Genomic DNA, 23,195 nt, shown 5'->3' on the forward strand with positions numbered 1-23,195 from the left:
AGGGAACCATTCCTGAAGTGGTTTGATTGACCACAAAATCATGTTACCATTCATTCAGTGCCATGCAGTAATATTAAGGAAACGTTAAGCAAAGAGGCAAAAAAGTGAAAAAAGAGATGGAAGGAAGATACCCCAGTACAGACAAGGTATTGGACCTAATTTTAGTTAAGAACCATAAGTGAAATGAAAAGGTAATTAATAAGTTATACGCATTTTATGAGGACTATTTCTGATAACCAGGGCTCTACACGAAAAAGCATTAATATTAACTGACTAAGCAATTGGAAGGCAAAAGCATATGTGTAAACTGAAGATTTACAACCATTCTTAGCTGATTAAAGTGAAGTAAACAGCAGAATCACATTCTACAAAATTAATAGTATAAGAAATCTACTCAGAAACTTCTGACAACTTCTTTGGCACTTGGTAGTGGGTCACATTTTGGCCTGTTGTAATTAAAAGATTTACAAATAGTGGTTAACTAGCATTACGCAGAGAGTAGGTGTGAATGGTATCCTATTCTTAATCAAAGTGGAGAAATAAGGTAATAATATTAGTAAGATAATGCTATTTTTTTATGTGTGCTGTAGCTAGCAATGTATCCCTTGCTGCAATTAATGCCTCTTTAATAGGTGTAGGCCTGGTAGTATAGAGTGTTGAGCTGTTATTAATAACGCTAGCAATGTGGCGAAATAAAGCCTAAACCAGTCGAGTCTCTCCACTTTTGAATGCCATTTTGGGCAGCAACAGCATCCAGCCCAAACAATGCTGAGGTATTAAGTTACTATTTCTAAACATTGAAGGTTTGACATGAAAAGTTTTTGAGGACTACACACAAAGGGGACAAAATTTTTGTATAACTTTGTTAGATTTTGTACATTAATATGTTAAGTTTTATGGTGGAAATTTTACTTGATAACAATACCTGGCAAGAGTTTGTATCTTTTCTTACATACCTATTATGTAAGATTAGTGTGAGTTGCTTTAACTATCACTATAAAATCTGCCGCTGACTAGTCGCACAATTTTCTTGCCAAATAGCGTGCAGATTTCCTGCAGTTCATTGAAAGAAACAACAATTCAATGTCTCTTGATTACTTCAGTTGGAGATGATCGCATTAATTGATTGATATTGCTAAGATAGATTTCATTATCATTGCACACAACAAATATAATTGATTTAGTCTAAGCTCGTTGATGGTTGTGCCACATACTGTTTATCTTAGTCAGCTGTGTCGTACACCTGTGCTATCTCGTATTGGTCAAATGATAATTTTTTTAGTGATTACTGTTGTAAGACAAGAAAGAAGACAACTTTAGTGTTAAAATATTATTGTAAAAGAATTTAACCTACTGTATCTTTTATTAATTAGCTAGAAAGACGAATGTAACTTTACCTAAATCAGAGTAATACATATAAAAACTTAAGGTAAACCAAACCGTTGCGTAATTGAGACTGAATAACCATGTGTGCATTCATAAATGTGACACCGGGATGATTGAATTTGAGCAGAGAATGAGAATAAAAATAAAATAGTTGATTTAAAGAAAACATGGATGCTTGATGATGCTGTGATAGTTTTTGAGTAGAGGATGAAAGTTAGTTTTATGCTAGTTTATGGTTTATCGTACTTCAGTAGTGGTTTGGATGCTTGTTCATTTATAAGGGGCATCAGATGAAGAGGATACAAGATTTTCCATGGCTTTATCAGTAATAATTCTGATTAAAGTTGGCAGATTGATTGGAAACTCCTGTACAGTTGTAGTATGTAAATGAACAAGCGCGACAAGTTTTGCGTTTGTGGGAGATTATCATCTTCTCAAGAATTAACGTTACCTCTGTTTAAAATAATTGTTACTTTAGATTGCATTTTGTTTCTCTGTCTGAGGTATTCCTTTTGCACCTCGTGCAGTGTCGAGTGTAGTTGAGCTGTGACTGACGTCATCACAAGAACAGCAAAGAGATGTGCCCACTGATGTGAGATTCACATGCTTGTTCTTTTATATGCTACTGTGGTGCCTCGTACCCTCTCACACTTACAAGGAGATGGCACGACCGTGGGGTCGGGGATTTGTCCAAGATTTTGTGTGGTGAAAGAGGACCCCTAACACCTCACGCGGTTAAAATATTAGGACGCACTACTCGGATAATCCCGAGAAAAATCGATCCAAAGTTTCTTAGGTGCCTTATGAGTACAAAATGTTAGTCCATTACCGAGCTGCCGTCTGACCTACGTGGTTAGGGCTCGGACTCTTACGCCAGAGGTCTCGGGTTCGATTCCTCCTCTGGCACTTTTTTCTATCTTCTGTTTAATTTTTTTGTTATTCCACCAATTACTCACAAAGTCTCCCAAACCTACATTATTTTTTAAACATTTTTTAGCTCAAGAACTTAAAGTTTTTCATTCACTGAAAAATATTAGTGCTCGTTGTTCTATTTCATTTTTTGGCGTTTCAAGGTTTAAAGGGGCTTTGTAAGGGTCGCCTTGGGATCATAACGGTCATCTGCACATAGGACTATGCGCGAGATGTGAGAAGTAAATGGCAGTTTGTTTTTCGATTTCGTCATGAACAGACATACCTGTTTCAAATTTCAATGTGCTGTTCCGATCCGAGGTTAAACATGTCGACTGAAGAAGTTGCTGGCTCATCTGGAATAGGAGAAGAAATTCCTGAAGAATCCATTCATAATGATCTATCAAAATTACGATTGAAGGGCGCAGTGATGTATTATGAAAAGCTTTGACGGAAAATAATTTAATTGCAAAATAAAGGATGCTGCCAATTGAAGAGAAAAGAATATTTTTCACAATGGGAGAAATATATTAAAAGTGGTGGTACACAAATGGATAAATTTGAGGAGATAGATTTGTGGACCTACGACCGTTTCGTGGAAGCAAGACAGCAATATTAGCAAATCACGGCAAGACATTTACAGCAATGGGCATTGGCTGCGGCTGCACAATTCATCGATTTCAAATTCAAGGCATCTGATCGATGGGTCAGGGCATTTAAACAGAAGCACAGAATTTCACAATACAAGATCACAAAACTGGTTTCGAAAAAAGAAGCAACGTCAATGGAGGACATGCAGGTGTCTGCGGAGAACTTTCATCGGCAGATGTGCCGTTTGCTCCCTCAGTACCATGAGGATTATGTGATAAATACTGACCAAACAGGTAAATACATGTTTTCTGTGTACAAAATGTTTTTACCAATGTAAAATATATCAATTCAAATTTAATTATAGAAAAAGGTACTTACATACACTTTCGAATATTGTTTAATACCAAAAATACTATTGTTTCAGGATGATAATATCAATCTGTTTTCAACAGGACTCTCACTGAAAAAGGGAGTAAAACAGTTTTCTTGAAAAAGTTGGATTTGAATAAAGTGACGCATTCGTACACTGCACAATATTCAATAACATTATCCAGAAAACTGCTCCCACATGTCCTCATATGCTTACAAGAAGCGACCGGTCATTTCGGACCTCGTATTCACAAATTAATAGATGGCATTGCCAATACTTACACGAACGTCATCATAACATCATTGAAGTCCAGAAAATTAACAAGAGTTTTATACATGGATTTTCTCTGGAAATGTTTAAAATCTTATGTCGGGGAGAATAAATATTTACTTCTCATTGACTCTTGGGGAGCTCAAACAAATCCGGAGATATATGATGCAATTTTTCAAGATGACGAAAATGTGCCAACTTGATCAGTAAAAGTCATACCTCTCTGGTGCAACCTTGTGATGTTTACTTTTACAGGCAAGTTAAAAATTTCATAAAGCGCTTGCAAAATTGCAGCACATTGTTACAGGAGAATCGTGAAATTAATTCCCGGGAAGATGGTATAAAATTTCATTCTATAATTCACCATCAATTGTCATCCCCAATATTCCAAGACATGATTCAATATGCCTGGTTTGCCTCAAAATTATCAGAAACTCGAAACATTTTTGTAAATGTTTTTTAATGGGGCATGTTTTTCTACAGATTTATTGCAAATGTCCCGTGATTGTAAAACATCTGCTTTTATATGTTGCGCAAGATGTCGCAAAAATTATTGTTTATTTTTACGATAAGTACCACTGTGGTTATTCTGATTAAAAACCCAATTTTTTTCCTCATATACTCTACAATGAAAAATGGAAAACCCACCGCCATGAATTGTGTTGTTGGACAAAAAGAAAAGAATTTTTATTCAATAATGTAACTAATTTATTAAAGATAATGTAGGTTTGGGAAACTTTCTGAACAGTTGGTGGAATAACAAAAGAAAATGAAACAGAAGGAAAAAAGTGCCAGAGGAGGAATCGAACCCGAGACATCTGGCGTAAAAGTCCGAATCTGAGCCTTAACCTTCTAGGCCAGATGGCGGCTCGGCAATGGACTACCATTTTGTACTCATAAGTCACCTAAGAAACTTTGGATCGATTTTTCTCGGGATTTTGAGAATAGTGCGTCCTAATATTTTAACCACGTGAGGTGTTGGGGGTCTTCTTTCACCACACAAAATTTCGGACAAATCTCCGACCCCATGGTCGTGCTGTCTCCTTGTTAGTGACTTCTAATTTTAACAGTTCAGTACTAAGTGACGGAGAAATATATAATGTTTAAGGTTGGCTTTATATAGTAGTTATCATTTCAAGCACTAACTGAAAAGTAAACAGTTGCATGTTCATGATTTCCCTTCTGAGGCCTGGCTGACTAAGACCTGTGTGTGTGATGCTTATATATAGATGTGAATAAAAAAACTGAAGGATACAAAGTACAATAGGCAGATGAGTAAGCACAGATAGCCACAATGAAAAGACTGTTAAACATTGAGCTTTTGGTGAAAGTGTTCTTCAGGTAAGAAAACACACACAATCAAACAAGCAGCTCACGTGACCATTATCTCAGGCTGCTGTAGCCAGAATGCAGCTTTGGTGTTGTATGAAAGCAGCAACCCAGAGTAGGCCAGGGAAGTGAGAGTGGTAGTGTACGGGTGTGGGGGGAGAAGAGCAGTGTCAGGTGGGCTGTGTAGGGAGTAGATGGCAGAAGGACAAGGCTGCCAGGCACAGGAGCAGGAGGCTGTGGGGGAGGGTGGCATGAGTGGGGGCAGGGACATGGGCAGTAGAAAACAAGAGGGGAGGAGAAGGGAAAAGATCAATGGGTACAACCCTATAGCAAGGGGTTGGAATTGGGAGTGGCATAGGGATACTTGAACATGACATGCTTGATTTCAATGGCTGCTTCAGAACCCGGGTCATGTGGATCCTCCCCTCTACCACCAGCTTTCCTGAACTGCACAGATGGAAACTGTCCTAAAAACACATTCTCTGCTGCTGTAACCTCATGCCCCACACCTTGCAGCCTGCAGTTTCCACCCCCTCTGTCCTGACGCTACCTCCCAGTTCCATTCTCCTCACCCTCATTGTGTGCTGTTCTTAGCCAACTTACCCACTTATCTTTACTCTTTCTATTTTTCTCTCCTTTCTTGCTTCCTGTTCTCCTCCCCCAGCCTCCCGACATTGCTCCTGGCAGCTTTTTCCAGCTGGCATCTAGTCACTAAATGCTGCTCCAGACAGTGCTCTTCTCTCCCCCACCCTTACCCTGCTATTCCTCTCCAACCCCTTCCCCTTCCTACTCCAGATTGCTGCTTTCATTCCAGCTGCAGTGGCTCCGGTCACAGTGGCCAGAGATAGCAGGCATGTGTATGTGAGCTGTGCCTGCCTTTTGGGAGTGTGTGTGTGTTTTCTTTTTTGAAGAAGGCTTTGTCAAAAGCTCTGTGTGAAAGTCTTTTCATTGTGCCTGTCTATAACTCAGCAGGTCATCTTTACAGTGAGTTGTTGTTGATATTCCAACCTGAACTTTTCATTGCTTAAAATAGTGTTAAGTTTGTCGTGAGTGTGTGTTGATGTTCAAAACACGTAAAACATTGTATTTCCATGTAATTCCAATTTTATCTCTGTGTATAATTTGCAGGTTCTTTGATCAACCTAGCAAAACATCCAGCATCTACAATACAAATTTTAGGTGCTGAAAAAGCTCTTTTCCGGGCACTCAAGACAAAGAAAGATACCCCAAAATATGGGTTGATTTACCACTCATCTCTTATTGGACAAACAAGTGCAAAAAACAAGGGAAAGGTAAGTATTTAATCTTATTCTCTTTCTGTTACTGTTTGTGATAGGTTACTAAAAATAATACACAGCTCATCTTTCGTGAGAAAACGAAACTGAGGAGGGAACACAGCTGCACGATTACATGAAATACTGCAATCACCACTTCACTGTCCCTGACAATGTATTAATTAAAATGATAACGTCAAAAAACTTAAAATTATAATTATTGTTTGGCACTGAAAACATTGCACATGTAATTTTATGAACATAGTGCTGTTTAATTATCTAATTAGCAATAAAGTGTTCAGTTTGTCGTCCACTGGAGTATTCACAAATACGTACTAATCTGTTTCTTGTAGTGACGATTTGTAAAGTCTAGCTGTTACATAGTTTTGAATATCTCAGAAATTGTTGCAAGTGTAGAACTGAAACTCATAACTCAAGATCTGGGCAGTCACAGAGGGTGGGCTTACTGGTAGTTGGGAGCTGCAATGTCAGGCACGTAATGGGGCCCCTAGGGATATGGCTGCAAGGGAGGGGAATAAAACCAATGTGCACTCCGTGTGCATACCGGGGGGAGTCATTCCAGATGTGGAAAGGGTCCTTCCGGATGCCATGAAAGGTACAGGGTGCACCCATCTGCAGGTGGTCGCTCATGTCGGCACCAATGATGTGTGTTGCTGTGGATCGGAGGAAGTCCTCTCTGGCTTCCAGCGGCTATCTATCTGATTTGGTGAAGACTGCCAGTTTCGCTAGCGGGATGAAAGCAGAGCTCACAATCTGCAGCATCGTCGACAGGACTGCCTACAGACCTTTGGTACAGAGCCTAGTGGAGGGTCTGAATCAGAGGCTGAGACAGTTCTGCGACCATGTGGGCAGCAGATTCCTCGACTTGCGTCATAGGGTGGTGGAGTTTCGGGTCCCGCTGGATAGGTCAGGAGTCCACTACACACAGCAGGCAGCTACACGGGTAGCAGGGGTTGTGTGGCGTGGACAGGCCAGTTTTTTAGGTTAGATGGCCTCTGGCAGGTACAGAAAGAGCAACAGCCTCAAAGGGTGTGGGCAAAGTCAGGACATGCGGGGACCAAGCAGCATCGGTATTGTAATTGTAAACTGTCGAAGCTGCATTGTTAAAGTACTGGAACTTCAAGCGCTGATAGAAAGCACTGAAGCTGAAATCATTATAGTACCTGAAGCCAGAGATAAATTCTGCTGAAATTTTTACAAAGGCACCGACGGTGTTTAGAAAGGATAGCTTGCATGCAACCGGTGGTGGCGTGTTTGTCGCTGTTAGTAATAGTTTATCCTGTAATGAAATAGAAGTGGATAGTTCCTGTGATTTATAATGGGTGGAGGATATACTCAACAACCGAGCTAGGTTAATAATTGGCTCCTTTTACTGACCTCCCGACTCAGCAGCATTAGTGGCAGAACAACTGAGAGAAAATCTGGAATACATTTCACATAAATTTCCTCCTTAGGTGGAGATTTCAATTTACCAGATATAGACTGGGACACTCAGATGTTTAGGACGGGTAGTAGGGACAGAGCATCGAGTGACATTATACTGAGTGCACTATCCGAAAATTACCTCGAGCAGTTAAATAGAGAACCGACTCGTGGAGATAACATCTTGGACCTACTGATAACAAACAGACCCGAACTTTTTGACTCTGTAAGCGCAGAACAGGGAATCAGTGATCATAAGACCGTTGCAGCATCTCTGAATATGGAAGTAAATAGGAATATAAAAAAAAGGAGGAAGGTTTATCTGTTTAGCAAGAGTAATAGGGGCAGATTTCAGACTACCTAACAGATCAAAACAAAAATTTCTGTTCTGACACAGAAGAAGAAGAAGGGGGGGGGAAAAAAATGGTCGTATGGCATTGTTGGCCGAGAGGCCGCATGCGGGGAAGTTCGGCCACCGTATTACAAGTCCTTTTTAGTTGATGCCACTTCGGCGACTTGCGAGTCAGTGATGGTGATGAAATGATGATGAAGAACACACAACACCCAGTCATCACGAGCCAGAGAAAATCCCTGACCCTGGCGGGAATCGAACCCGGGACCCCGTGCACGGGAAGCGAGAACGCTACCGCATGACCACGAGCTGCGGACTGACACTGACAATGTTGACTGTTTATGCAAAATGTTCAAAGCAATCATAAAATGCATTTTAGACAGGTACGTGGCGAGTAAAACTGTGAGGGACGGGAAGAACCCACCGTGGTTCGACAACAAAGTGAGGAAACTGCTGCGAAAGCAAAGAGAGTTGCACTGCAAATTTAAACGCAGCCAAAACCTCTCAGACAAACAGAAGCTAAACGATGTCAAAGTTAGCGTAAGGAGGGCTATGCCTGAAGCATTCAGTGAATTCGAAAGTAAAATTTTATGTACCGACTTGACAGAAAATCATAGGAAGTTCTGGTTAAATCAGTAAGTGGATCGAAGCAGCATATCCAGACACTCTGGGATGATAATGGCATTGAAACAGAGGATGGCACACATAAAGCTAAAATACTAAACACCTTTTTCCAAAGCTGTTTCACAGAGGAAGATCGCACTGCAGTTACTTCTCTAAATCCTCGCACGAACGAAAAAATGGCTGACGTCGAAATAAGTGTCCAAGGAATAGAAAAGCAACTGAAATCACTCAACAGAGGAAAGTCCACTGGACCTGACGGGATACCGATTGGTTTCTACACAGAGTATGCGAAAGAACTTGCCCCCCTTCTAACAGCCGTGTACCGCAAGTCTCTAGTGGAACGGAAGGTTTCAAATGATTGGAAAAGAGCACAGGTAGTTGCAGTTTTCAAGAAGGGTCGTCGAGCAGATGCGCAAAATTATAGGCTTATATCTCTGACATCGATCTGTTGTAGAATTTTAGAACATGTTTTTTGCTCGCGTATCATGTCATTTCTGGAAACCCAGAATCTGCTCTTTAGGAATCGACATGGATTCTGGAAACAGCAATGGTGTGGGACCCAACTTGCTTTATTTGTTCCTGAGACCCAGAAAATATTAGATACAGGCTCCCAGGTAGATGCCATTGTCCTTGACTACCAGAAGGCATTCGATACAGTTCCGCACTGTCGCCTGATAAACAAAGTAAGAGCCTACGGAATATCAGACCAGCTGTGTGGCTGGATTGAAGAGTTTTTAGCAAACAGAACACAGCATGTTGTTCTCAATGGAGAGGCGTATACAGATGTTAAAGTAACCTCTGGCGTGCCACAGGGGAGTGTTATGGGACCATAGCTTTTCACAATATATATAAATGACCTAGTAGATAGTGTCGGAAGTTCCATGTGTCTTTTTGTGGATGATCATGTAGTATACAGAGAAGTTGCAGCATCGAAAATTGCAGCGAAATGCAGGAAGATCTGCAGCGGATAGGCACTTGGTGCAGGGAGTGGCAACTGACCCTTAACATAGACAAATGTAATGTATTGCGAATACATAGCATGAAGGATCCTTTATTGTATGATTATATGATAGCGGAACAAACACTGGTAGTAGTTACTTCTGTAAAATATCTGGGAGTATGCGCATGGAATGATTTGAAGTGAGATTCATTGAGAGAGTCCTTAGAAAATGTAGTCCATCAACAAAGGAGGTGGCTTACAAAACACTTGTTCGACGTATACTTGAATATTGCTCATCAGTGTGGGATCCGTACCAGGTCGGGTCGACAGAGGAGATAGAGAAGAGCCAAAGAAGAGCGGCGCGTATCGTTACATGGTTATTTGGTTAGCGTGATAGTGTTACGGAGATATTTAGCAAACTCAAGTGCCAGACTCTGCAAGAGAGACACTCTGCATTGCGGCGGTGTAGCTTGCTGTCCAGGTTTCAAGAGGATGCATTTCTGGATGAGGTATCGAATATATTGCTTCCCCCTACTTATACCTCCCTAGGAGATCACGAATGTAAAATTAGAGAGATTGGAGCGCGCACGGAGGCTTTCCGGCAGTCGTTCTTCCCGCGAGCCATATGCGACTGGAACAGGAAAGGGAGGTAATGACAGTGGCACGTAATGTGCCCTCCGCCACACACCGTGGGGTGGGTTGCGGGGTATGAATGTAGATGTAGATGGACAGCAGTTAGTTATTGTGGCAACTTTCAAGTGTGAGAATGCGTTCTTTAGGATGCTGAGCCATTATGAGCAGCAAGAAGAATCTTACAGTTTCATGATCATCAATGCATATTGCTGAGAGCAGCCAACATTGAATCCATTCACAAATTTCTTTTGATACTCCATCTGCATGCTTTTGTCAAAGCTTTTAGAAAGTTAAGAAATATGGCATCCATCTGTTTGCCACGCTTTCAATGTGTTGTATGAGATGAATGCAATTCTGTTTAAGATACCTCATTGTGTTTGAGCTCAGGATATGTTGTAAGCTTCTGTAACAGATGGGTGCCAATGGTTTTGGATGACAAATTTGTAGATTAGTGTGACTTGTGGTTTCTTTGTAGATTAGTGTGACCTGTGGTTGCTTTCAAGTACTGGCACACCATTCTCATAAATGGATGTGACCTGTGCTTGCAAACACTTGGTTTTAGTTTTTGTTTGAGGAGTCTGTCATAAATTATGGTTTAAAAGGGCATAACTCAGCTGAAAATTCTGCATGGTATCCAACAGGTACTGCATCAGGCCTGGAGCCTTTTTAACACCACTGATGTTAATATATAGGTCACTTGTCTTAGAAGTGATGTGATAATGAAAAATGGGGCAGAGCTCATGGATTTTGTTCACCACAAAATTTTGAAATGTCAGTCTGTCTGAAAGGAATGTTATCTTTGTTGTAGATGGAAACTGCGGCCATTAGTCAAGAATTCTTGAACTAGGTGACTAGTGTGGGTTGCCATGGAGTGAACCTCATTTTTATCTTCACATTGGGGGGGGGGGGGTGATTAGAGAAATATCAGATGATTTAAGAAATATAAAATTGTTTGAGAAATATCAAAAAATATATTATCAAAAATACCCCCCCCCCCCCCCCTCCAATATTTTGAGAAAATGTCTGTACTGCTCTGTCTGTAAACATTGGTAGAAGTTCTTTAATTACAGATATTTATTATAAACAAATATACCAGTTAACAAAATCCACATTGTAAATTAATTAATTAATTTTGCTTGTCATTAACAACATGAATGTGACCATATGATTACAGTTCCAGCCATGATGAAATGATTAATGAGCTCAACTAGGAACCGTTTCCAGATCTATTTACTTGTGTGTATGCATTGCCTCAAGAAACCCCACTACTGGCACTTCATATCGGTACCAGCTTATTGTGGGCTATCCCAGCCATTCTTGTATCCATTTCCAATCACACATGTTAACTCACTTAACATCACTACTGGTGCGTGACTGTTTCTAGCAAAAAATAAATAAATAAAGGCAAATTACATATGACAGAGTTGGATAATCCATCTCTGAAGACTTTCCTGGTGATGGAATTTTAAATACTGAGTGGAAAAATTCTCTCTCAGCTTTAAAGGAAGAAATTAGGGACTCGTGCTCAGATATGCTGACACTCTTTCAGGAATCACTAATGCCTCAAGTAATTTCATAACTTGTGAATTTATGTTTTAGTACAAGAGTATCTTGTAAATATTGTGTTAGTTTATGTGCAGACACTATGTTATTCCTATGTGTAAAATCTTTTTGTCTGTATTAAGTGACATATAATCTAACAGATGTCAAGAATGCTTGCTGCCAAAGCTGCGTTGGCAACTCGTGTAGATGCCTTGGGAGAGGATTCCAGTATGGACATGGGTGTTGAGCATAAGGCAAAACTTGAAGCAAAATTACGGCTACTAGAAGAAGGAAACTTACGCCGTATTAGTGGCACAGGAAAAGCAAAGGCTAGATTTGAGAAATACCACAGCAAAAGGTGAGTGTCCCATAGATGAGGAATGAACAGCATGTTCACAGACTACCTGGACATTTTATTTTATAGAATAGAATAGAATATATAAAATTATAGTGATTCCATGGATGTAGGAAATCGGTGTCTGTCTCTTTTCTGTATAGCAAAAACAATTGCTTATCTAATTGCACCCAGTTTCATGGCAAGGCAGGTATTTATTATATACATAATAGGAAAGTTCTCAATGGTAAGGAGACATACTTTCGAATAGCTGAAATAAATTTCCGAAATAAGTGTGTATTGCTTGAAGTTATAGTAGGGGGGGGGGGGGGGGGGAACACCATATAATCCTACAGCAATACTTTCTGAATTATTTCATTTCTGTGTTTCCAGTTATACGATGAAATTGAGAAGAAAAAGGTGTAATGAAATTAATTTTATCTGTGGAATTAACTGTAGTAAATTTATGATTCGTTGGCTTACAAAATTTTGAATTATCAAGCCAGTCTATAGTATAAATTTTACTCTTTGTAGGTTTAATCATTTTTTGCTGTACATTGTTGTGGGAAATCTCTTGTAAGATCACCAGATGCATATGCGTACTTATAATGCTACTTGTTTCATTGCAAATGTTTCATAAGACCTTGATATTTATAGTCAGTACCAATTTTTTTGCACTTTCCCATTTTTCAGTAACTTGAATTAAGGAAGTGAATGTTGCCTTTGTAACTAATGAAAAGATCCATTTTTCTTTTGAATGTAAAAAAAAATAAAATAAAAAACATGGGTGATGATTAAAGTATCTGTTAACTACACCATTTTAAAACTAAATTTGTGAAATTAATTCTTCTGTTACGTCTAGTTGAGATTGTGAAGGAACAGCATTGTTGCGATGAAAGCTTTATTTTATTTACTTATTTATTTATTTGATGCAGAGAATGTTTATTCATTTTTTCATATGGCTTTGTAAATACTACTAGACTGTGTAATAGAAAAACAGAATTGTAAAGCCGGACGATGGATATTCTGTAGAAGCGTTCTCAGGAAGCCTTCATGTGAATTTATGCTGTAGCAATTAAGAAAATGGAGGGGGGGGGGGTAATGAATGAATCCTATGATGAGTCCATTCTAAATTCATTTTCTGCTACTTCAAGTGACTGGATTTCCAGTTTGTTTGTTAAAAAATACATTTTCATGTGAAGTTCCTGTTCATGTTTGTATAGAATCTCAACCATCTTTTTTACACACACTATATTAATGTTATTGAGTAGTGCCTTATCGCTTTCATTATATAATACAAAGTGAGATTTTTTTGTTTACAGTGAAGTAAGACAATACCCAGCCGCTGCAGATTCAACTCTTCCGACTGGTATCAAGAGGAAAAGAGAGGATGCTGCTGATACACCCAAGAAAGTTCTCATTGAGGAAATATCAAGCCAGGAATTTCCAAGTTAGTCTTATTCCATAATACGTTATCATAGAATATCTACTTTTTCTGTAATTTCTTCCAAAGTGCTGATGGAGTACTTCTTTTACTATGTGCTTTCTTCATTCTGACATTGCTTACATTCTTCTTTTCATGCTGTAATTATTCCGACTGTTCTTTTAACCTAACTGAAAATATTGTAATTTAGAATAATTTGTTATTGAAAATTGCCCATTTATTATTTTTTTATGAAGTAGCCACTGCATGCATTAAACACAGGATCCTATTGTGTAATGGTCTGTTTCAGAGTGCCTTTTCACTTTATACTAATGTTGCAGTAGTTCAAGTCCAAAAATTTTTTGTCATTCTCACTTTGGTATCCATGTATTATTGATGTCGTTTGAAGAAAAAAAAAAAATTACACCTGATTCAATCTACATTTGCTATAGGTAGTGGACTGGCCTGTAATTTACGTTAAGCACTCTGTAAACTCCATCTGATGATATGTTTACTGATTCCACAAAACTATACTCAGATTCACAAATGAGAGCAGTTCAGGCATGATTCTGTCTGGTGGCTCTCTCTATTATTCCTTTTCCCCAGTCCATGTGCTCCTAGTATTTTTCCTTCTGTTCCTGTACCCACTATCCAATTCCAGCCACCCTTTCCTCTCCTTTAACTATCTGAATAATTTCCTTTATCTCATCTTACATTCTTGCAATCTTCTTCATCTGCAGAGCTAATTAAGATCTGTTTTTACAATAACTGTTAGATGAACCATCTTAATTAAGTTGCTTAAGAAGTTTTATTTATTTATTGATGATTTGTTTCAGACAGGTTGCCCATTACCAGATCACCCAAGTACATAAGCCTTGCATATCAACCAGATGTGCAAGTAAACTACTGCCCACAAAACATATAAGCGTGGCAATACACAATATGTATATAGATGCCATGACATTACATATTTCCAGGTGTATATGTTTTGTGGGCTGTAACTTGCATGCTCGTCTGGTTGTAATGTAAGACTTATGTATATGGATGATTAGATAATGGAAAAGCAGTCTGAAACTAGTCATCAGTAAAGAAATGGAATGCTATGCAACTTAAGACTGTTCCTGTAACCGTTATTGTAATCATGTAAAAGTTGCAGACTGGTTCCATCCCCAGCATGCTGGAGATACTGCTATAAACTGATGCTACTGCAAGAGGTGTTGGTTGCATGTCTATTTTCTTATTCATTATTGGGCCTACCTCATTTGATTTTTTGTTGATAACTCTTTACTGGCCTGACATGAAGTCCTGATCTTCCTGTTAACACACTTCACTTCATTAGTTTCTACTATATCGGAATTCCCTGTTTAAATTATTTTTTAAATTCTCTAATCTACCTGCCTGAGTAAGGGATCTAACATTTCTCACTCTGACCTGTAGAATGCCAGATACGGTTTTCCTAAAGACAACATCCACCTGAGTAGTCCCTGCCCGGAATTCCGAATGGGGGACTATTTTCTTCAGAATATTTTACACATGAGGATGACATCCTCACTTAACCATACAGTAGAGCTATATGGCTTTGGGAAAGAAATGATAAGTGCAGTTTCCCCCTTGCTTTCAGCTGTTTCCAGTACCAGCACAGCAAGGCCAGATCTGTCAGTCACCCATATTGTTGCTCCTACAACTATGCCTGTTCAGGAACTGCGGGTTTGTCTAGCCTCTCCACGTGTACCCCTCAGCAATAGTGGTCACACGTTTGGTACTGTACAGCTATCTGTATCATTAAGGCATGGAAGCCGCCCTACCTTGATAAGCTGGGGGTGGGGTATGTGGTTAAAATTTACATAAGGAGAATGAGAATCGTTGCAAAACCAAATTTATGTATCTATTATTTTAAAGAAAACTGATTTTATTTTCAAAACGGAAAAATGTAATCAGCTTACATGCCTATGGATGTGGACCACTCATGTTTGGTCTCTGGTGAAGACTTTATATGTATTTAAAATATATTCTCCTTTTTCATGGATTCTGAAGGTGAAAAAGCAACCAAAAGTGTTACACATGTATTGTTAGTCTCTCTCTTCCTCCTAGAAGAATAAGATTTTCATCTGGTCATCATAAGCTATTGCAGGGTGTCAGATGGTATTCATCATGGAAGCAAGGAAAGCAGAGAAATAATTTATTTCATTTAAAATAACAAAATATTAATTTTGTGACCTTTCATTGTCTTTCTGAAGTTAAAAAAAATATAGAAAGAACTACAGTTTTAAGCCCACATGCAAGGAAGGTAATTGATGTGAATGCAGGCCTTACACCTCTTCATGCTGCCCCAGTTAAAAGGGGTTTTCCTCCCTGAGTATATTTACAAGGCATTTAAATCACTAATTCTTGGACTTCTCAGGAGCTATGGGATGTAGGCCTGAGAAGGATAAATAAAATTTCTATATGAGTGTTTTAATGATTCCACCTGGTCTGAAACATATTCTTAGTTTATTTTCCAGAAATGGAAGCATGGTAACCTGAACCCCTTATCATAGTACTACTGTGCCAAGGCTCAGTTAGTGTAATCAGATGAATAAAACAGACTTTTGGCCATGGGTGCAATTGTTTTCGTGTGGCTCAACAAACGGAGAATTTCTCCATTATCAGAGACAGAGGGAGACCACTGGGAACAGTTTTCATCAAAAAGACAAATCTTACTCAGTGTCTATTAATGCTACTGACTGACTAGCTCTCCAATTGGTGGTATAGCAGCTGGTAACTGTAATACTTTGAAAGTGTCAGGTGGAAGTTAGTATTGCAGTTAACCTCATTTGTTTTCCCATAACAATTGGCCTTTGGATCTTGTACCTAAATTTGGCATGCTATCTGGTAGTCTTGTTTTTTGTTTAGCTTTGTATAAGTTTTGTCATGGACAAATGAAAGGATAATCATTGAACATGCAAATTCATCAAAATGTAATAATAATTGGTCTTTTATTGGCTGGTTCAGGAATACAGTAAAAATCAAAGTGAAAACATTTGGTCAAAGAAATACTTGTCAGAATTGCATAAATTATAATTTTTGCATATGTAATTTTGTTTGTTCATTCATTACTGAGCGATGTGTCACAGTGGTTAACATACTGGACTCGCATTTAAATCTCACTATCATAGTTTGTGACTGGTGTTTACTCCATCCAAACATCACTAACTTTTTGCTAGCTAATAGGAGACATTTGTTATCTTCATTTGGAGCTGATATAAACAAAAAATTTGTGTTCCCAAGGTGAGAAGAAGGTGAAGGTTAAGCATGAACAAGAAGAGCTTGAAGAAAATGTTGCAGGTGGGACTCCCTTACCTCCAAAGAAGAAAGTGAAGACTGAACCAGAGGATACTGAATTACCGGTAGAAATGGGTAAGTAACAAAGATTTGTATTCACAAGCAAAGTAAAGCTGAGTTTAACTTGAAGGGTGGTTTGAACACCAGTTGTTTAAAAAGAATAGTCCTATTGGAGATGATATGCCCTTGCCTGCCTAACTGACTTGTTGAGCCAGTTACAAGGCAACTTGTCATTTTTCACATTAAGAAGTCACTGCCATAGGTGAAAGGAGTGACAAGAAAAAATTCTGGGAGCAACCAAGAATTGAAACCAGGGCCTTTTTTGATCTGTGGTTTGGCAGTTGAACACAGCCAAATGCTGTATTCATGCAGGCAGAAAAAAAGTGTTTAAAAAAAGTAGACTTTTGTAAAAGAAGTGTAAGAAAGGTAAATTTCAAAGGTCCCTCATGGGGAAAGATGTAAGATGTAGTGTGTATGGCATTTTAAAGAAGAAATTGAATACTTCCTCTCTCTTCCTTTCCCACTAGAACTCATATTGCCCAGTATCTCGAGGTTGAAGAGGTACCAGTGTTTCCAAGGTTAAAAACAATCAGATTGTCAGGGCAAAGATTCCAGCAGTTGTTTTATTATTGACTATTCTTTCCTTTCTACACATTCACATTTTTTATAGTATTGTGATCTTTTTATAGGTGGTGGCTCAGTGGAAAAGAAAAAGAAGAAGAAGAAAATTAAACAAGAAGTGGAAGATGCTGAAGAGGACCTGGAACTTCCAAGTAAGTTGGTTTAGTTGTATGTTTGTTACATCTAATCTTCTAAACTGCTGAATCATATTGGTCTTTACATCTAATCTTCTAAACTGCTGAATCATATTGGTCTTTTATTGGCTGGTTCAGGAATACAGTAAAAATCAAAGTGAAAACATTTGGTCAAAGAAATACTTGTCAAAATTGCATAAATTATAATTTTTGCATATGTAATTTTGTTCATTCATTCATTACTGAGCGATGTGGCATAGTGGTTAACATACTGGACTCACATTCGAGAGGACAATGGTTCAAACACGCATCCGACCATCCTGATTTAGGTTTCCCATGATTTTCTTAAATTGCTTCAGGAAAATGCAAATCAACCTTTATATATATATATATATATATATATATATATATATATATATATATATATATATATATATATATATATATATATATATATATATATAATAAGGGAAACATTCCACGTGGGAAAAATATATCTAAAAAGAAAGATGATGAAACTTACCAAACAAAAGCGCTGGCAGGTCGATAGACACACAAACAAACACAAACATACACACAAAATTCTAGCTTTCGCAACCAATGGTTGCTTCGTCAGGAAAGAGGGAAGGAGAAGGAAAGACAAAAGGATATGGGTTTTAAGGGAGAGGGCAAGGAGTCACTCCAATCCCGGGAGCGGAAAGACCCACCTTAGGGGGAAAAAAGGACAGGTATACACTCGCACACACACACATATCCATCCACACATACACAGACACAATGTCTGCTTGTGTCTGTGCATGTGTGGATGGACACGTGTGTGCGCGCGAGTGCATACCTGTCCCCTTTTCCCCCCCAAGGCAAGTCTCTCCGCTCCCGGGATTGGAATGACTCCCCACCCTCTCCCTTAAAACCCATATCCCACCGTCTCTCCCTCTCCTTCCCTCTTTCCCGACTAGGCAACCATTGGTTGCGAAAGCCAGAATTCCGTGTGCATGCCTGTGTTTGTCCGTGTGTCCATCGACCCGCCAGCGCCCCCGTTTGGTAAGTCTCATCATCTTTCTTTTTAGATATATTTTTCCCACGTGGAATGTTTCCCTCTATTATATTCATATATATATATATATATATATATATATATATATATATATAAAAAGAAAGATGATGAAACTTACCAAACAAAAGCGCTGGCAGGTCGATAGACACACAAACAAACACAAACACACACACAAAATTCCAGCTTTCGCAACCCATGGCCGCCCCGTCAGGAAAGAGGGAAGGAGAAGGAAAGACAAAAGGATATGGGTTTTAAGGGAGAGGGTAAGGAGTCATTCCAATCCCGGGAGCGGAAAGACCCACCTTAGGGGGAAAAAAGGACAGGTATACACTCGCACACACACACACACACACACATCCATCCACACATACACAGACACAAGCAGACATTTGTAAAGGCAAAGAGTTTGGGCAGAGATGTCAGTCGGGGCGGATGTACAGAGGCAAAGATGAAGTTGAAAGACAGGTGAGGTATGAGCGGCGGCAAATTGAAATTAGAAATTAGCGGAGATTGAGGCCTGGCGGATAGCGAGAAGAAAGGATATGTTGAAGGGCAAGTTCCCATCTCCGGAGTTCTGACAGGTTGGTGTTAGTGGGAAGTATCCAGATAACCCGGACGGTGTAACACTGTGCCAAGATGTGCTGGCCGTGCACCAAGGCATGTTTAGCCACAGGGTGATCCTCATTACCAACAAACACTGTCTGCCTGTGTCCATTCATGCGAGTGGACAGTTTGTTGCTGGTCATTCCCACATAGAACGCTTCACAGTGTAGGCAGGTCAGTTGGTAAATCACGTGGGTGCTTTCACATGTGGCTCTGCCTTTGATCGTGTACACCTTCCGGGTTACAGGACTGGAATAGGTGGTGGTGGGAGGGTGCATGGGACAGGTTTTACACCGGGGGCGGTTACAGGGGTAGGAGCCAGAGGGTAGGGAAGGTGGTTTGGGGATTTCATAGGGATGAACTAAGAGGTTGCGAAGGTTAGGTGGACGGCGGAAAGACACTCTTGGTGGAGTGGGGAGGATTTCATGAAGGATGGATCTCATTTCAGGGCAGGATTTGAGGAAGTCGTATCCCTGCTGGAGAGCCACATTCAGAATCTGATCCAGTCCCGGAAAGTATCCTGTCACAAGTGGGGCACTTTTCGGATTCTTCTGTGGAAAGTTCCGGGTTTGAGGAGATGAGGATGTGGCTCTGGTTATTTGCTTCTGTACCAGGTCGGGAGGGTAGTTACGGGATGCAAAAGCTGTTTTCAGGTTGTTGGTGTAATGGTTCAAGGATTCCGGACTGGAGCAGATTCGTTTGCCACGAAGACCTAGGCTGTAGGGAAGGGACCGTTTGATGTGGAATGGGTGGCAGCTGTCATAATGGAGGTACTGTTGCTTGTTGGTGGGTTTAATGTGGACGGACGTGTGAAGGTGGCCATTGGACAGGTGGAGGTCAACGTCAAGGAAAGTGGCATGGGATTTGGAGTAGGACCAGGTGAATCTGATGGAACCAAAGGAGTTAAGGTTGGAGAGGAAATTCTGGAGTTCTTCTTCACTGTGAGTCCAGATCACGAAAATGTCATCAATAAATCTGTACCAAACTTCGGGTTGGCAGGCCTGGGTAACCAGGAAGGCTTCCTCTAAGCGACCCATGAATAGGTTGGCATACGAGGGGGCCATCCTGGTACCCATGGCTGTTCCCTTTAATTGTTGGTATGTCTGGCCTTCAAAAGTGAAGAAGTTGTGGGTCAGGATGAAGCTGGCTAAGGTAATGAGGAAAGAGGTTTTAGGTCGGGCGGCAGGTGATCGGCGTGAAAGGAAGTGCTCCATTGCAGCGAGGCCCTGGACATGCGGAATATTTGTGTATAAGGAAGTGGCATCAATGGTTACAAGGATGGTTTCCGGGGGTAACAGACTGGGTAGGGATTCCAGGCGTTTGAGAAAGTGGTTGGTGTCTTTGATGAAGGATGGGAGACTGCATGTAATGGGTTGAAGGTGTTGATCTACGTAGGCAGAGATGCGTTCGGTGGGGGCTTGGTAACCAGCTACAATGGGACGGCCGGGATGATTGGGTTTGTGAATTTTGGGAAGAAGGTAGAAGGTAGGGGTGCGGGGTGTTGGTGGGGTCAGGAGGTTGATGGAGTCGGGTGAAAGGTTTTGTAGGGGGCCTAAGGTTCTGAGGATTCCTTGAAGCTCCGCCTGGACATCAGGAATGGGATTGCCTTGGCAAACTTTGTAAGTAGTGTTGTCTGAAAGCTGACGCAGTCCCTCAGCCACATACTCCCGACGATCAAGTACCACAGTTGTGGAACCCTTGTCCGCCGGAAGAATGACGATGGATCGGTCAGCCTTCAGATCACGGATAGCCTGGGCTTCAGCAGTGGTGATGTTGGGAGTAGGATTAAGGTTTTTTAAGAAGGATTGAGAGGCAAGGCTGGAAGTCAGAAATTCCTGGAAGGTTAGGAGAGGGTGATTTTGAGGAAGAGGAGGTGGGTCCCGCTGTGACGGAGGACGGAACTGTTCCAGGCATGGTTCAATTTGGATAGTGTCTTGGGGAGTTGGATCATTAGGAGTAGGATTAGGATCATTTTTCTTCGTGGCAAAGTGATATTTCCAGCAGAGAGTACGGGTGTAGGACAGTAAATCTTTGACGAGGGCTGTTTGGTTAAATCTGGGAGTGGGGCTGAAGGTGTATGTGTGGATGGATATGTGTGTGTGTGTGCGAGTGTATACCTGTCCTTTTTTCCCCCTAAGGTGGGCCTTTCCGCTCCCGGGATTGGAGTGACTCCTTGCCCTCTCCCTTAAAACCCATATCCTTTTGTCTTTCCTTCTCCTTCCCTCTTTCCTGACGAGGCAACCATTGGTTGCGAGAGCTAGAATTTTGTGTGTATGTTTGTGTTTGTTTGTGTGTCTATCGACCTGCCAGCGCTTTTGTTTGGTAAGTTTCATCATCTTTCTTTTTAGATATATTTTTCCCACGTGGAATGTTTCCCTCTATTATATTCATATCATTAATTTGAAGCCAACAATCACGTTTGTTATTGTTATTGTCACTGTTACATTTCGAAGTCTTTTCTGTCGTCTTATTTCCTCCTTCTGTTTTTGCCAGCAGTTTCACTTTCTATTCACCTTCTCCTTTTTTACCGTAATCCAGTACACAATTTTATCCCGTCGATATACACTCAATAATACGTAATAATACGTAAATCAATTCGAAACCATAACCAAAAAAATTTTTTTTTCCGCTTTGCTGCTATAAAATCCACCGTTTCCAGTCCACAAACAGTTCCTTTTAGCTATTAAACAACCCTTTCGGCAGTTTTAATAACTTTTGCTTTATTTCCATTTCCGTTTTTCTCACATCACCGATCATTTTTAGCCGCTTCCCACAGGTTTTAACGTCATTATTTCTTCATCAAACAATTGTTAGCTTCATTTCCATAATCTGCCACCACCAAACCACTCCTTTTAATACATCCTCACGTAGTTTTTTCGAAATTTTCCCGAATTTCTCCACCCTTTAACGTGTTTTGGCGGCAACACAACCACCTAACCTTTATGCACATCATTATCTACCTACACAAGTTCACCACAGGATCAACATAGCCCAGCCCTAACCAACCCTTTTTCGCCTTTTTTCACACCAGATCTCCATTTGCTTTCTAATTTTACCTTTATCTCTCCCCATATATTTTTTCATATTTATTTTCATTTTCATTTCAGCCTCGTGTTCCACTTTCCACGTTCTAGTACCATGTCACCCTCACAACACCTTCACAACGACCCCATTAAGTTTTATTTACATTCCCTCCGCAAACATGCCTTCGCCCTAGCCAGATTACACTCCCATATTTTATTTTCTCAGGCTTGTCTGACATTTGGCATCACCCCCAAAGGCCTCACACTTAAAGTTCCCATCTCTGGCTGCAACCCTTCTTTCCATCAGTCCCTATACCAGTTCCAAACCAAACAATCCATTGCCCTCACCCACCTAATCCTTCACCTACACATCCACTCAGCCAATCAACACGCCCATCAACTCCTATCCTTAATAAAAATCCTCAATCTTTCCTCTCCCACATCCACACCTGTTGTACAGAGCATCCTCCTACAGGCCAACCGCAAATTAGAACAGCATGCCACCCTCCACCTTAAAAAACTTTCCAATCTCCTGGTTTCCCACCTCCGGAAAGGCAACTCACTCACCCTTCACAACCTTTCCAGCAAACCTCAACCTCCTCTCATTGCACACAAACCCAGTCTCTCCCATCTACTCAATCTCCCACTTCCAGCTCCACTCCCTCCAAAACCTCAAAATTCCAATCAACGCAATCTGGAACCACAACACCCCAATTCAGTAGTTAACCTTTCCTCCAAACCTCTCTCCCAATCCGAAACCTCTGTCCTATCCAAAGGCCTCACCTTCAGCCCCACTCCCAGATTTAACCAAACAGCCCTCGTCAAAGATTTACTGTCCTACACCCGTACTCTCTGCTGGAAATATCACTTTGCCACGAAGAAAAATGATCCTAATCCTACTCCTAATGATCCAACTCCCCAAGACACTATCCAAATTGAACCATGCCTGGAACAGTTCCGTCCTCCGTCACAGCGGGACCCACCTCCTCTTCCTCAAAATCACCCTCTCCTAACCTTCC

At 40.4% G+C, this 23,195-nt stretch overlaps 1 protein-coding gene across 1 annotated transcript in view; it reads left to right on the forward strand.

The window, feature by feature from the left end:
* LOC124794760 (nucleolar protein 58) overlaps nucleotides 1-23,195 on the forward strand; it is an 89,212-nt gene that overhangs the window by 35,049 nt on the left and 30,968 nt on the right. The window contains exons 6-10 of the mRNA XM_047258378.1: nucleotides 5,984-6,147; nucleotides 11,825-12,021; nucleotides 13,320-13,447; nucleotides 16,688-16,816; nucleotides 17,431-17,514. Of these exons, the coding sequence (XP_047114334.1) occupies nucleotides 5,984-6,147; nucleotides 11,825-12,021; nucleotides 13,320-13,447; nucleotides 16,688-16,816; nucleotides 17,431-17,514 (702 nt within the window). The remainder of the gene's footprint in view (nucleotides 1-5,983; nucleotides 6,148-11,824; nucleotides 12,022-13,319; nucleotides 13,448-16,687; nucleotides 16,817-17,430; nucleotides 17,515-23,195) is intronic.

The sequence above is a fragment of the Schistocerca piceifrons genome, chromosome 4, assembly GCF_021461385.2.
Source record: "Schistocerca piceifrons isolate TAMUIC-IGC-003096 chromosome 4, iqSchPice1.1, whole genome shotgun sequence".
Classification (NCBI taxonomy): domain Eukaryota; kingdom Metazoa; phylum Arthropoda; class Insecta; order Orthoptera; family Acrididae; genus Schistocerca; species Schistocerca piceifrons.